The 15,013-nt window shown below is 41.2% G+C and overlaps 1 protein-coding gene across 1 annotated transcript in view; it reads left to right on the top strand.

Moving 5' to 3' along the window:
• Positions 1–209: 209 nt before the first annotated feature.
• The window catches only part of plppr3a (phospholipid phosphatase related 3a), a 31,083-nt gene continuing 16,279 nt past the window's right edge, over positions 210–15,013 (top strand). The window contains exons 1-4 of the mRNA XM_088354336.1: positions 210–322; positions 11,060–11,163; positions 11,315–11,500; positions 12,751–12,880. Coding sequence (XP_088210462.1) covers positions 11,083–11,163; positions 11,315–11,500; positions 12,751–12,880 — 397 coding nt within the window. The 5' untranslated portion in view covers positions 210–322; positions 11,060–11,082. The remainder of the gene's footprint in view (positions 323–11,059; positions 11,164–11,314; positions 11,501–12,750; positions 12,881–15,013) is intronic.

Raw genomic sequence — 15,013 nt, forward strand, 5'->3', positions numbered from 1 at the left:
GGGAAGAAGGGGAGGATCCGGACCCCCGCCTCTCTTCTACAAGCCTGCACCATCACCACGGTGGAAGCACGTGAAGATTTTACTCCAGGATCGGAACACATTTTGGTGGACTTCCCCCTCCTCAGCATCCCTCTTAAATCATCCTCAGCATCCCAATCCAGCATCCACCCCAAATGGGATTCGGTTTTTGGTAGGGGGACGTGATTATGGATTAAAGGGACGGACGGACAGAGAGCCGCCAAACTGGAGCAGCACGCCAGAGCACGCCGGGGAGGAAGGGGGAGACGGGACTCGGTCAATTCGCGGAGCCCCCGGGATAGAGGTGAGCGTCTGTGTTTGTGTACGTGGGTGTATATTTCCACATGCAATTGATAAACTCATTGGAAGTGATTATTCATGATTTAGCTTTTAAGAAGCTTTAATCAATTACTTATACTGTTATATCTTCATTTTAAATACCCACAGGCTATATTGCCCCCTCCAAAAACGAGCAATTAGAACCATACACAGGGCAGGATATCGGGACCATACTAATATTTTACTCCTGCAGTCCAAATTATTAAAATTAGATGATTTAGTAAATTTTTTCACTGCACAACTGCTATTTAAGGTCAACAAAAACATAGTTACAGAAAACATCCATAAATTATTCATACGGAAAGAGGGAAATTATAACTTAAGTGGCTGTAGTGAATTCATAATCCCAAAGGTGAGAACCACCAGGAAAAGTATGTGTGTGTCTGTGTGTGGAGTCAAGCTTTGGAAGGGTTTGCAAGACGAGATCAAAAGGTGTCCAACTATTCACTTGTTCAAATTTAAATACAAAAAAAAAAATTATTGGCGGAATACAGAGATGAGGAGGGTGGGGTATGAGTGGTGCGGGAGATTGGGAATAGTGCGTCTAGTTGCTTTTCTTATAACTGTTATTATTAATATCATTACATTTGTTGTCATATCATTGGTATATTTGGTGGGGAAGATGAAAGGGTAGGTAATATAAGCACTTGCTTCTTCCTACCCCTTTTCGAACATATTATGTAGCGTTATTTTGTTGTTGAGTTATTGTTTTTGTTCTGTTTTTATTTTGATGTTCGAATAAAGTTTTCATTCATACATTAATTCATATTGTGAGTCAAAAAGACTTTGTTTCACTTGGATAATTTCATAAATATAATTTTGCATTGTGATGATTTGTAATTAATTAAAAATCAAACATTGCTAATGTACCAATGAAGAAATCCTAGCAGAAGAACTGACATTATAACAATGCCCAACTGAGTTCAAAAAGCACTTATAATTTTTGGTTTCCACCTCGTCTACCTGCTTTTATCGTACTTTTAGCAAAGTTCTTTAGGCCGGAACACATGAGGTGATACGAATGGGAGAAGGCGGGTATGTGTGAAAGAGTTTTCATGCTCGTCTTCGCAGGTTTTTTTTTTTTTTGTATTTGTTAGTATAGCGTGAAAATGGTGAAAGTAAGAAAAGGCCTGGCTCAAGCAGAGTCCAAACACAAACCCCAAAAAGATGGAAAGAAAGAGTTTATTTGCAGGTACTTGCACGTGCATCATGAGTAAGCTGACTGAGGCTGCAATGATGACAAAAGCCAGGAGATGGCGGCGGAGAGTAACAGAGATCTAAATTCTGTACACTTCATTTAAACTACAATTTAAGTCAAGTCATGTTTACTTTGCAAAGCCCTTAATTACAAGAAGTCTCAAAGGGCTGCACAGACAACAGACTATTGAAATTACAGACTATTATGACACCATCCCCTGATCTAAAACCTACATGAGGGCAAGGGGAAAACTCAAAAGCCTCAACATGATGAAAATAAAGAAACCTTGAAAAGGGACCGTTCCGGAGGTAATACCCTTCCAGGATGACCAGGCTGCAATGGATGTTGCATTAAAAAACAATGTTAAAAACATCATTTGCACTGCGGTGAATTACGCAAATATTATTTGCTAATATAAAAGCGGCCCTTAAAGACTTCTTATGTACCAACAAAGAAAGTATAGCAGAAGGAACTTGATATTAGCACTGATTTAAAAGTCCTCATTCAAACCAGCTCGGGGGCCTTCCGTCCTGAGACTTGGAGGTTGCCGGTTCCAGCCTTGGCAGAGTCATTCCTAAGACATGCAGCATTGGTACCCATTGCCTCCCTGCTTGGAGCTTGGCGTTTGGGGTTGGATTTAGGGCGTTTGGACTCCCAATGACAGGTGAAGGAAATAAGAAGACTTAATGTTTACATAAAAGATGGTGTTTTTTGTTAATATTTTGATAAAAGTGAGAAAGGTGTAAGAAAATCCACACAGACAAACTACATTCCAAACCCATCCAACCATCCATTATCTGCACCGCTTATCCTCAGTAGGGTCACGGGGGTGCTGGAGCCCATCCTAACCCTCTTCAAGCTGAACAACTCACTCGTTCATTCACACTTAGGGACAATTTTGGACAGCCAATTAACCTGGCATGCATCTTTGGGGAATGTGGGAGGCAGGGGGAGAACATGCAAACTCCACACGGGGAGGCTGCAGTAGCTGGACTTGAACCCTGAATCTCCGCACCGTGGGGCCCCCCGCTACCCACCCATCTGCCGTGCTGCCACATTTAAACCCAAAAGTGTTTAATTAACACTTTTTAAGAATTACGTTTTAACACTGAGGCTGACGGCAACACCCAATTCATTGTTAAGAGAAAAACTACAGAGACACTTTGAAAGGTGCTAAATTAACACTGGTGGGGGTCTATTAACATTTAAGTATTCATGTTGCGCTAATGATTTGGTTTTTTGCAAAATGACACTCAAAGTCAATATAAATTTTGAATACAGGCCAATGAATGTTACATTTTTATTTTTTTAATTTTTTAATTATGTATGATCACAAAAAAGGAGGTTTTATTGAGTACTGTTAGTGAAGAAATCCCAAGAATTACTCCTGCTACCCGATAACAAAACTCAGTCATGTAGCAATAAGTTTCAAGTTTTTTAAGCACTCAAAATAAGGAGAGAAGACATTAATTGGTTTTGAACTTGCAAGGAGAATCTGGAGAAAGGCTAAACCTCAGATTATAGATCCGAGCTTTTCTGTAGGCCCTACCTCAGCCCTCTCTTTATACTAAATCTCCAATGTTACAATGGAAAATCCACCCTAAAGGGTGTGAAAATCAAAGAACCGCAATATGATTGGCTGATGGTGTTAATGATGTGAACTGTTTATAACAGAGAAAACAACGTACAACAGTTTACAATAGTAGGAAAATAAATTGGCATCCTATAAAATCTCATTTACAGAGATAGAATACAGTTCACAGTTTTTCCAAGTGTTCTTAACGCTGGTCTACCAGTGATCCCAAGAGCCAAGAAGAAATCTGCAGGTTCGAGAGCGTTCTCCATCCGGGCCCAGGTGCTGTGGAATGCTCTTCCGCCTGAGATTCGATCTGCAACCTCAGTGGACATGTTTAAATCTAAACTTAAAACACACTTCTACTCTATAGCATATGAATAACCTATACTTTATGTTGATAATATGTGTATCATTTGCCCTCATGTAGGTTTTAGATGAGGGGATGGTGTCATAATAAACTGTAATAATAGTTTGCAATAGTGTTTGATCTGTGCAACCCTTTGAGACTCTTTGTGATTAAGGGCTGTACAAATAAACATGACTTGACTTCTTTATTATACCTAAAACGTTCTGGGTTATTCTGTTGAGCGTCTTATCTCTTTGATATTACTTTTTACCACATTGATGGGTGTGTGAATCCCTTAACCACTAGGGTTGTATGGGGCATCATTTCCTGTGGTGTACCTTGGGCAAGTCCAGCTCGGTGGTGCCCATCCCTTTCCAGGCCAAATGATTGGCTCCCTTCCTTTGCTTAAATCTAACTAACCAATCTGTTTTAAACATTCCCAAGATTCTGTTTCCATGACAGCGTGGTATCCGGCAGTGTAATGCAGCTCGGAGGAGTTTTTTTTGCATATTATTCTTCCAGTGTCGGCCGTGAGAATGAATCCCGCCCCCGCTTATGTTGGTGGTCTTTCGGACTGTCTGGCAGACTGACATACTGTGATTGTGTCCACAACACACATACAGAAAGTTAAAGTCTTGACAGAAGCCCACCGGCCCAAGCGACATTTCACTGTCATATTCATGCAAATCGCCTCGAAGAGGCAAATTCTGTTTTGAGAGATAAACAAAAAGCCGCTGTTCTCCAAGAGGAAAACTGCGTGTGTGCGTTTCTGGGATTGTGATGTGATTTAGTGGGGGGCAGGTTTAAGTGTATGTGAGTGGAGCAGGTCATTGAGATGAGACTGGGGAGGGGGCTGTCTTGGCTCTTGCTAAGCTGCTTTTCCGGCACACTGGAGACCATCCATCCATCCATCCATCCCTGCATCCTTTTCTAGCTGATATGTTGCTCAGTGGACATAGGCGAGGAAGAAGGTGAGGTGGATGGTGTACCTTGGAGGGGAAAAAGAAGGGACTTCCAGTGTTCATTTTACCTCTGAAAAGTGATGGGTCCCGGGGACTCACATGCTAAAAAATCTATGGGTCCCAACAGAGATCTATGGGTCCCCAAAATTTAGTGTTATCGAGGTTGAAATCGTAAATCGGTGACAAATATATAATATAAATCTATATATTCATTCAGTTTTAATTATCAAATTATTAATTCATTTTCTGCATCAAATTATTGTTGGTAATATACCGATTAAAGGGATAACCACAAACCAGTCTTTTTTTTATTTTCTCCTTTTATACTTCCCTTTTTTCTTAACTTCTTTATACAACATAATTCGTACTATGAATCATCAAAGCAAGTGAGCCGTTTGAGAGCCGGCTCTTTTTAATGAGTTGAGCCAAAAAAGCCGGTTCTCTAAAAAATGACGGACTTCCTTTCACTGTACAACAAGATCTTGTGGGCCGAGATCGGCGTGCAAACGAAAACTCGAACCGCAAGACCAAAACAACAATGGCGGATCTGCCTGAAGAAAAGTTTGGAGTGCAGTAAATCTTTGTTTAAAAAAAGGAATCGGGTAATAATGACAATTTTGTGGCAAAAAGGTTGCGTCCCGGGGACGCACGTTGATTTGAGACTATGCGTCCCCAGCAAAAATGATGCGTCTAGGACGCAGGGACGCGGGCAAAAGAGAACACTGGACTTCTTGTAGTCAATCAGACTATTTGAGACGCAAGAAGACAGCATTAGTGTAAACATTGGAAAGGAGATGGCAGGAAAAGTCTCATAGGTAAATTGAAAAACCCATTGAAGGAGAAACCAGGGAAGCAATCTTGGGAAGGAGATATTGGGAAAAGATTGAGATTAATGATTGTAAGGGAAATTATGGTCGAAGTTATTGTGTAATAAAAGTAGAAACAGGACTGACAGGACTTTGGCTGGGTCAGGGCGACTCCAACTATTTGCTTAACTGTTAAGAATTTGGCTGGGTCAGGGCAATTCGAATCGCTCGCCCGGCAAGAGAAAAACAACATGTGCTGACAGAACACAGTATAAATGCCACTGTTGCCTGGACAACTTTGGAACACGACTGAATGTTTGGATGAAATAATCAACGTGTCCCCTCTCATTTCGATTCTCTCTGCTCCTTTGTGTATACGTCCTGCTCCGAAAAAGTGTTCCTTTTATGCTATATTACTTTTACTTTTATACATTAATATTCACTCAATAATAGTCGATTTGCTTTTTCGAGTTTTCCGGAGCGAGCGCCTCGAGGGTCAGGAGCGTGGGTGTCCCAGGCCAAATTAACTACGGCTCTGGAGGCTCCCTATTTGTTATCAAACAAGTGCACAGGACTCCTTTCAGCAAACCCGTACAACCCAAGGACCAGAGCTTAACTTTCCCAAGCCAAATTAACTCTGTCTCCACAACTTGGAGGCCACTGGTTATTTTCCCAAGACTCCTATCTATGTGCAAACATTAAACTGCTGGGATGTATCATTTATTATACTCTCACGCCATCTAGTGACCAACATTACACACTGCCTTTAAAACTGTGATTAATGCCTAAACCAATCAGAATGTGCTTATGTGCACGTGTTTTATTCTATCCTCCAATCAGAGATCTATGGAACAGTATAAGAACGAGGCCCACGCTTCAGTCTGTGGGAATTTTTCATCGCAATCCAAGAACGCAATTTTGCCTTTTTGCAATATGCTTGCTTTTCTTTAATAAACAAGTTTAATTGTAACTTAAAAGTCTCTTATTTTTTTCTGGACATCGTTTTGAACCTGACAATGATCCTGAAGAGAGAAAGCAGGAAAGAGGACATACGAAAGAAAAATAGAAACAAAAAAGGAAGAAAGGTCATTGCGAAACCCAGGATGGACAACCCAGGAAATGAATCTATAGATGGAGTTATAAGCAAAAGAGATTCATAAGGGAAGAGTCTTGTGAAGGGGATATGAGAAAATTCATCCAAAAGAGAAAAAGAAGGGAAAACAACATAAAAACCCATTAGGGAAAAAATGGGCAGGAGATGCTGGGAAATCTCTCCTAGCTAAAAAGAAAACCTAAGAAGGGAAAAACTACCAAAGAAGTATTGGACGGAGATATTGATTAAAGGTTTAAAAGGGAAAATGTCTTCCAGAGGATGTAGGGTAAGGAACTAGGGGAAACTACATAGGACAGACAACATTTGGAGGGAGACTGTCATGACCCATTATGCAGGGGAGCAGGAACCTTGGCATACATGCCTCAAAAAAGACGATGCGTTATGAGAAAACCCAGGAACAGAGCAAAACAAGGAACAAAATGTTAAAACAAGAAGCAAAAACTAAGCTGAGTTGGCAATGGCAATTACCTGACAACCTTTAGTGTTGGAGCCGGAATAATGAGGTGCAGGTGTGGACATTGATTAGGCTCAGGTGGGTGTTCCCTCAAGAACAATGCCCTCTAGGGGGGAAATGGAGTGCCAGATCCTGACAGAGACATCAAGAAAGAAAACTAGAAAGGAGATGGGAGGAAAGGTCATATCTCCAAAGAAAATATCCCAAGGAAGGAGAAACTGGAAAATCAATCTTGGGATGGAGATATTGGGAAACGGTTCATGGGAAAGAGTCTTGACAAAAGAGATCTGAGATTAGGAGATAAAGGATCCGTAAGCAAGACAGAAAGAAAAATAACACAAGGAGACATCATAAAAGAAAACAAGAGGGCATTCAGAAGAAATACCAAGGGATACTAAGGAAAGACACAGAAGTAAATTGAAATTCAGAAAGGAAAGGCATTGTATGGAAAGGAACATTGAGATTTGGTGGGGTTTTTTTAAGCCACTAATTGAGTTAGGAAGACACAGCTCCTTCTGTTGCGCGTGCAAGTATGTGACTCTTTCTTTTTCATTGTTTTTTGGGTTAAGGTTGGCATTTGGACTGTATTTATAAAAATCCGTTTCTTACTCTCACCATTTTTATTGTAGAATGAAAAAAGAACGACAGCACACGCATGAAATTGCTCTCCAATACTCCAACCCCCCCACATCCTTTCCTCCAGCTTAATGCACTCCATGGCCGAGAGGGTAAAAGTCAGATAAAAGCAGATAGGCGCGGTAAAAAATATATACCGTAAATTCCGGACTATAGAGCGCACCTGATTATAAGCCGCAATTACCCAGACCCGACTTGAAGTCTCGCGATAGTAACTGAATATCCTTCTTTTTGGTTTGAACAATGTTATTAACAGCAAATAAACAATGTGAGGTTTGAACAATTTTTCTCGACAATCTTAACAGCAATTAAGCATATTCACAATGTCGTTATTCACAATTTCGTTATACCTGACAATATTTACAGTCCAAAAATCACAGCCGGCAAAATTCACGGAAAATGATACCGGTACTTAAAGTTTGATGCAGACCGGCAGAGTCCGGGTCCCGTTGAAAGTAATCCAAAGAAAAGAGTGTATATTTCCAAAGGTAAGGGTGGGAAAAATATATATCCACTATTGTCCGCTGCGACAACAAACAGGTCTCACTGACCTTTACCCCACTTCCCGTCAGCCCGCGTTTGCTCTGCCCTTCTTTTTTAATTTGCAAAACATATCAGAATAAGTGTCTCAAATAAATACATTACAAAAATATACAGTTGCAAATACATATTATACATGGTTACACATATTTACAAAGAAAGACGGTACACCGAGAGAGTTTTCAAAGCTTTAATAATAATAATATATCTTTCATCGGGGCAGTTAATGGTAGCAACACACTAGCAACACCCGCTCGCAACACAGTAAACGGGTCTGTTAATAAAACCTACCGTACTTGTAAAAATCACGGTAAACCGTCCTCATCTTCCTCCTTATAACTGAAGCCATCAAAGTCGTCTTCCTCAGTGTCGGAGAGAAACAGTGTCATATAGACGTCGTCCCACGCTCCCGCAGCCTCACTCGCAGCAGACCGGCTTTTCGGAACCCGTTGGTGATGGTGGATTTTTTGATGCTGCCCCACGCTGTCAGGATCCACTGGCAGACTTGCGTAAAAGTTGCCTTTCGCATGCGGCCAGTTTTAGTGAAAGATTTCTCGCCGCTAGTCAAGCCAAGAAGTTGCAGTCTTCCTCGGCGCATATATTCCACCGGTCTAAATCTTACCTTTTGTACTCGAGCGCCGCTGGCAGCCGTTAGAAAAATTACATGAATTAGCCGCATCACTGAATAAGCCGCAGGGTTGAAAGTTTGGGGAAAAAGTAGCGGCTTATAGTCCGGAATTTACGGTATAAACGTTTTTTGAACTAAGTTGGGCATTGTTAACTCCCATTTAATAGAGAAAATATTTAATTTTAAACTTTTTTAAGGACGCTTTAAACTATGCACCCCACCTTTGAGGAATGGATCTTAAAAAGTTGACTTAAGGAAATATAATTTGAGGAAAATAATCATTAGGCAAGGGTCTTTGGGAAAGACCATTTCAACTAAATTGCCTGGACTGAGACATCAGGAAGGACAAGGCAGAAGCAGATGTTGGAAAATGGGATCATAAAGAAGGAAAACTGTCAAAAACGAGGCGACATTTGGAATCTTGAGTTAGACACTGGAAAAGGATAGAAATGAGACATTAGGAACAGGATTGTAGTAGAGACATTAGGAAAGACAACTTCAAACATTGACCAGTTCTGTCTGGATATTGTCTTTAGGCAAGGAATAGACATTCTAAGATGAATCTGTAAGACCTCAAAGAAAAGGGACATGGGTAAAACATTGTATGGAAAGTGATAATGGGAAGTAAGCGATCGTCAGAAAGGAGACTTCGGGAGAGAGAGTGTAGATATACTTCAAGGGCATGAACTTGAGGAGGATAATCAAAAGGAGTGCCCCTTAGGCAACATAATAAATTAGTAGCGGTTACATAGGAAAGGAGAGACTAAAAAGAAGATCACAAGGGAAGGCGACATGAGCGCTCCAATGATCCTCCCACAATGCAAAGCTTTTGCGTTAGATCCCGGGCCTTTGTGTCCAAGTATCACCAAGCAAGATAACAAACCCCCTATTACTCTTAAGGCGGAGTCACCAGTAGGTAAACGAGTCAAAATATTTAATGATAACATTGTTTTTGTTTTAAGACTTATGTTTTGTCGTTGTTTCTTTCATGGTCTAAATAAAGGTTCATTCATTCATTAAATTATAGAAGATTCCGGGAGGGGGAAAGTAATTACAGTGGAACCTCGGTTCTCGACCATAATCCGTTCCAGAACCCTGTTCGAAAACCGATTTGTTCGATCACCAAAATCATTTTTCCCATTAAGAATAATGTAAATCGTTTTAATCTGTTCCAACACCCTGAATGTTTCGTCTGAATGTTTAACGTAAACATCAAGCTAACCCAGGCTAACCGTACGTCCGCGTTATCGTAATCTTCCGTACGAAAGATGACGCTAACATGAACGTGTAAAAATAAAAAAAATCAGGTCGTTTACAAGTCATTTAGCACCCGGGTCTCCACAAGAAGTGGCTAGCACTTCATTGGAAAGGGGGCTCCGTTCCAACACCCTGAATGTTGGGCTCCGTTCCAACACCCTGAATGTTTAACTTGAATGTTTAACGTAAACAACGCTAACCCAGGCTAATCGTACGTTCGCGTTATCGTAATCTTCCGTACAAAAGATTACGCTAACACGAACGTGTAAAATTAAAAATTAAGAAGAAAAGAATAATGATGAGGATTTCTTACCTTTGTGGTGGTCAGCAGAAGGCGCAGGTGGATGGTGGGGTATTCCCTAGCAAGATCAGCACACCTTCATATTTTGCTATTAATTCTTTCTTAAATGCAATAGTTGTACGCACTACTTTTCTTTTTTCACCTGTAGCAACTTCGCTGCTTGCAGTGACTTTCTTCTGAGGAATAATTAGGGGCTAAAACACCCGTACGCCGCTCAGCTTCGCACCCTAGCGTACGCACTCACGCATTACCGGCGTTCGAATTCCGATTTTTGACCGAACAGCGAAGCAATAATTTTTCGAAATTTTTGGTCGGACTCCGATTTGTTCGAACTGAGAGGCGTTCGAAAACCGACGTTCCACTGTTTTACATTTTGGGGGTGCAGACCTAAGAGCTAGGTCGTAGTTAGGAGAAAGACTATTGGGGAAAACAGGGACAACCGAGGGTGCTCCAACACGGGAGGAGAAAACAAACGAGAAAAGAAAGACATAGTCCAGAAAAGTAATGGCTAGACGGTTCCAAGAAGTCTAAGACCGGCCAACGATGATAATAGGGCAGCTGGGAGGAAGGTGCCAGGGCAAAACAACGGGGCGAAAGCCATCGGACCCGGTCAATATGAAGTACTGCAATCATCCAGGTTAGGTGTGCAAAGATGGGTTGCGGGTGTGCGCAGTTTACCCACTTTCCTTGGCCATGCCAGATCCTGGCAAGAAATATTAGGAGAGACCAAAAACAACGGCAATGGCAGGGGTTTGAAGGAGAAAAGGGACCAAAACGAAATCTTTGGGATGTCAGAAGAGGACAAAAGAATGAAGAAATTAAGGTCACAACATATCCTTGATATGTATGAGTAACTTAGTACCATGTTTTTTTGTCCAACCCAGCTTGCGAGTGGTCCCACCCCAAGATGACATCCCCGAAAAACCGAACCAAGAAGAAACCTCCCAAAGACAGCATGACCCTGCTGCCCTGTTTTTACTTTGTAGAGGTACGTCCATGTACGAATTGCCCCCAAAGTCTGCCGATAATTAGCCTGGGTTATGTCGATTGCATCAACAGGTGAAACCTGGGCTTATTTCGTCATTTTCAGAATGTTTTGAACGTTCAATTGAATAAATCCTCTGCTTGTGACGCTTTAGCTCCCCATCGTACTATCATCGTTGGTGTCGCTGTACTTCCTGGAGCTTACTGATGTCTTGTCTCCGGCCGTGGTTGGCTTCCGTTGCTACGACCGACAACTTTCCATGCCCTACGTGGAGACGGGCGACGAACTTATCCCGCTGCTTATGTTGCTCAGCCTGGCTTTTGCAGGACCCGCTGCATCGGTAAGAAACAGTATCAGTGTTTTTGTGTTTTGTTTAGGGATTCTTCTAGCTTTAATTTGAAAAATCATTAGGGTTGAAACAAATTATTCTTTACTGCTGTCTCTAGGTGTTGCTCGTGCTCCACCATAAATCTTTTTATTTCTCTGAAGGATGCTAGAATTTCCTACACTGATGAAAAAAAAATGCGTTATTACTTGAGTTCTTTTAGTTCTGATATGAATTTATAACCCAAGAAAATCAATGAACCAGGCTGATGGAAATAAGACACACAATTTATTAACACAGAGACTCAATTATATAAAAAAAGGTGTGAGGCGGAGATTACTGCTGGAAGTTATAGCACAAAAAGAAAGTTTCCCGCTATGATCCTTGTCGATTGTGGGGGATTCCCTTGAATGGAAAAAAACGCTCATTCACAAGAACCAACAAACATGGTGTCAAATTTGAAACCGTCCTCTTACTCATTGTGCGGAGAGATTTGGTGTCGTCACAACGCATGACCCGAATGCCGAACTCAAGGCCCCAGTGCAGGCCTGCACGGCCGCATCAAGCGCCCGCCATGCAGGGCAGTGGAAAAGAGGGCGAACTATCGATCAGTTCCTCTTTTTGTATGGACCAGGGACGCTTGACCAGATCATGTCTCTATGAGCGTAGTCTTAGATATCTGATACTCACAGTGTCGGGTCATTGAAGTTGCTAAACTTATTGGAAAGCCAAAGAAGTGAGAAATTTGCGTAATGTTCAATACTTGAGAATGCTTTATGGTACACGGTGAATTGGTACGTTCGGGAATTGTCCAAAAGGGGACACAGTTGTTCCATCCATTCCAAAGTCTTGAGTTACCTGGAAGTCAATTTTGTGCTGGGCTTGTTTGCTCTACAGATGTTACCAAAACCGTATCTCCAAATAAATTTGCACTTTCTGTAAAACATGAATTTGAGAGATTGTATTCTTACAGTAAGCTATAGGATAAACCAGTGTCCTAACCTGCTAAAATCCCCATTTTCAACTGCACTGAGAAGCAATGCATGAATAATTATACTGAATTTTTGCAGAGACAATAATTCCATCTCCTCACACACATACACAATGCTAATCCATCAGCAGCATTGAAAGAAGCAGCAAAGTCATCCATCACCTTGATTGGAGGCGATCGCTAACATCGATAGCATTTTAGCCACCGTTCTCAACTGGCTCGCTTTTAAAGTTAGATGTTTGACCTATTGTTTATTTCCTTTTTTTGTCCACAGATCATGATGGGGGAGGGTCTCATGTACTGCATGCAGTCCAAACTGAAGACCTGCCCCAGGAAAGAAGGCAGCATTAATGCCGGAGGATGCAGTTTCAACTCCTTTTTGCGCAGGACCGTGCGTTTCGTGGGTGAGCACCCCATCAAAATTGTATTATTTGAACAAGCCAGGAACGGAGACAGGACCCAGTAGCGTTCGTTTACTCAGTTTTATTTATAAAGAGGGAGAGCAATGCTTGTTTCCACGATCCGATGATCGCCTTACACGGGTAGCAGGTGGCTGGAACGCGTAAGTGGCACTTCCGTGTCAAGCGAGGATAATTGTTGGCTGCAGAAATACTAGTCACTAGCCGGGAAGGGAGAGCAGGGGCGGTATCAAGTCGGGATGGCAGATCAGGGCAGAAACGGGTCCAGAAACAGGTCGGCAACTAGGTATCAGGCAGGAAAAAACAGGGCAGGAAAATGTCAGAAGGTATGAGCTTGCTTAGCTGGGAGCATAGGTTTGCAACGATCTGACACCGGTAACAGGGAGCCGGGGGGGTTAAAATGTGGCAAGGAGCCAATCAGCGATCAGGGTTGTTGGCGCCAACAGGGCAGCCTCAGGTGCCCCGAATCAGAAATCATGACATTATTATTTTGGGAATTTAACTCAACCTGGTTTTATTCACTCACAAAGGCACTTAAAGACAATGATTATTGCGTACAAATCTCTGGGGATGTAGATATAAAGGAAACAGTTCTGGCGCCAAAATAGAACCCTGTGGCACATGAAATGACAGTGGGGTAGTATGGGACACAGATCACCAAAGTTCGTTTTTGTATTTGTTTGTATATTATTATTATTTTTATATATTTTTTTCTTATATTTGTAGTATTGTATCAGTGTTTTTACTATAATGTATGTTAATTATTGTTATTTTAATTTGATTGACATTTTTTTGATTGACTTATTTTTTCAGGTTACGATTGATTCATAATCAAGCAACTTTATTAAACAATTAAAAAACAAAGGGAAAATCAAGTGTGACGGGAAAAGGCTGAAGTTTCTCTTGGTCCCGCCCCCTTGACAGTCCAAACTTTTTTCACATTAAATAATAATTTATTGTCATTATCATTTTTGATACTAATATTTTATGATGATCTTGATCAGTATTTTTGTTAATCCTTTTTTTAATCATTTGTTCATCAGAGGAAAATTGTATCTATTTATCCATTTATTGAGAGTTTGTTCCATTTTTCCTAAAAAGTATGACAGTTATATAATTATTGAATATTTATTAGTTACTGTATGTACATTTATGTGTTGATACATTTATATATCTTTTGATTTTAAACTCATTGTTTCAATTTTAAATTTTAAATATGAGCTTTGCATTTATATATTATAATAATATTATTTATAAATTATATTAACATTTCAATATTTATTTATAGTCCTCGTTTCGTTTTATGCTTTCTTTTCATAACTTATTTCACTGCAGGATTTTTTTTTCATTGATGTATTTGTTTATTTTTCCATCCATCCTTCCATCCATCCATTTGCTACAGTTGCCATAGCGCCCAATTGGCCCCACCCGTGTGGCGCCAGCTGCAGCTTGTTGACAGATTGGCTCCCTGTCAGTATTTAAACTCTGTCCTGTCAGACCCCTTTTGTCGGTCCGTCTGCGAATCTGTTTTTACCTGGCAAGCCATTTTTCGCCTGTCCCGTTTTTTGCTCCTGTTTGTCTCCCGCTACGATCTGTTTTGATCTCGACCACTCCTGCTCTCCCGCCTCAAATAACGATCCGTTTTTGATCTCAACCACGTCTACTCTCCTCTCCTGGCTTTCGACTTGTTTCCAATCTCGACCACGTTTTTTGCTCTCCTGTCTTGGGTTATGTGGATTGCATCAACAGGTGAAACCTGGGCTTATTTTGTCCATCCATCCTTCCATCCATCCATTTGCTACAGTTGCCATAGCGCCCAATTGGGCATTCTTGCCCAAGGGTAAGGTATTAGAAATTGAGTTACGGCTACTGACCCGTTTTTTCCGTTCCCAAAACCGCCATTGCTCGCCACGGAAGTCCCACTTTGCGTTTAGAGGGACCTGCTTACCGCATCCAGCGATCACCGGATCGTGGGTGCAATCCTTTCCTTTCCTCCAATAAAACTGAGAGAAACGTAACGCAAGTGGATCCTGTCTCTGTTCTGGTCCTGACAACATTTTCTTCCGCTTATTGGTGGTCGGGTCACAGAAGTCACATCATTCAACCATTCATTCATAA

The sequence above is a fragment of the Urocampus carinirostris genome, chromosome 15, assembly GCF_059441175.1.
Source record: "Urocampus carinirostris isolate Australia breed hairy pipefish chromosome 15, RoL_Ucar_1.0, whole genome shotgun sequence".
Taxonomy (NCBI): domain Eukaryota; kingdom Metazoa; phylum Chordata; class Actinopteri; order Syngnathiformes; family Syngnathidae; genus Urocampus; species Urocampus carinirostris.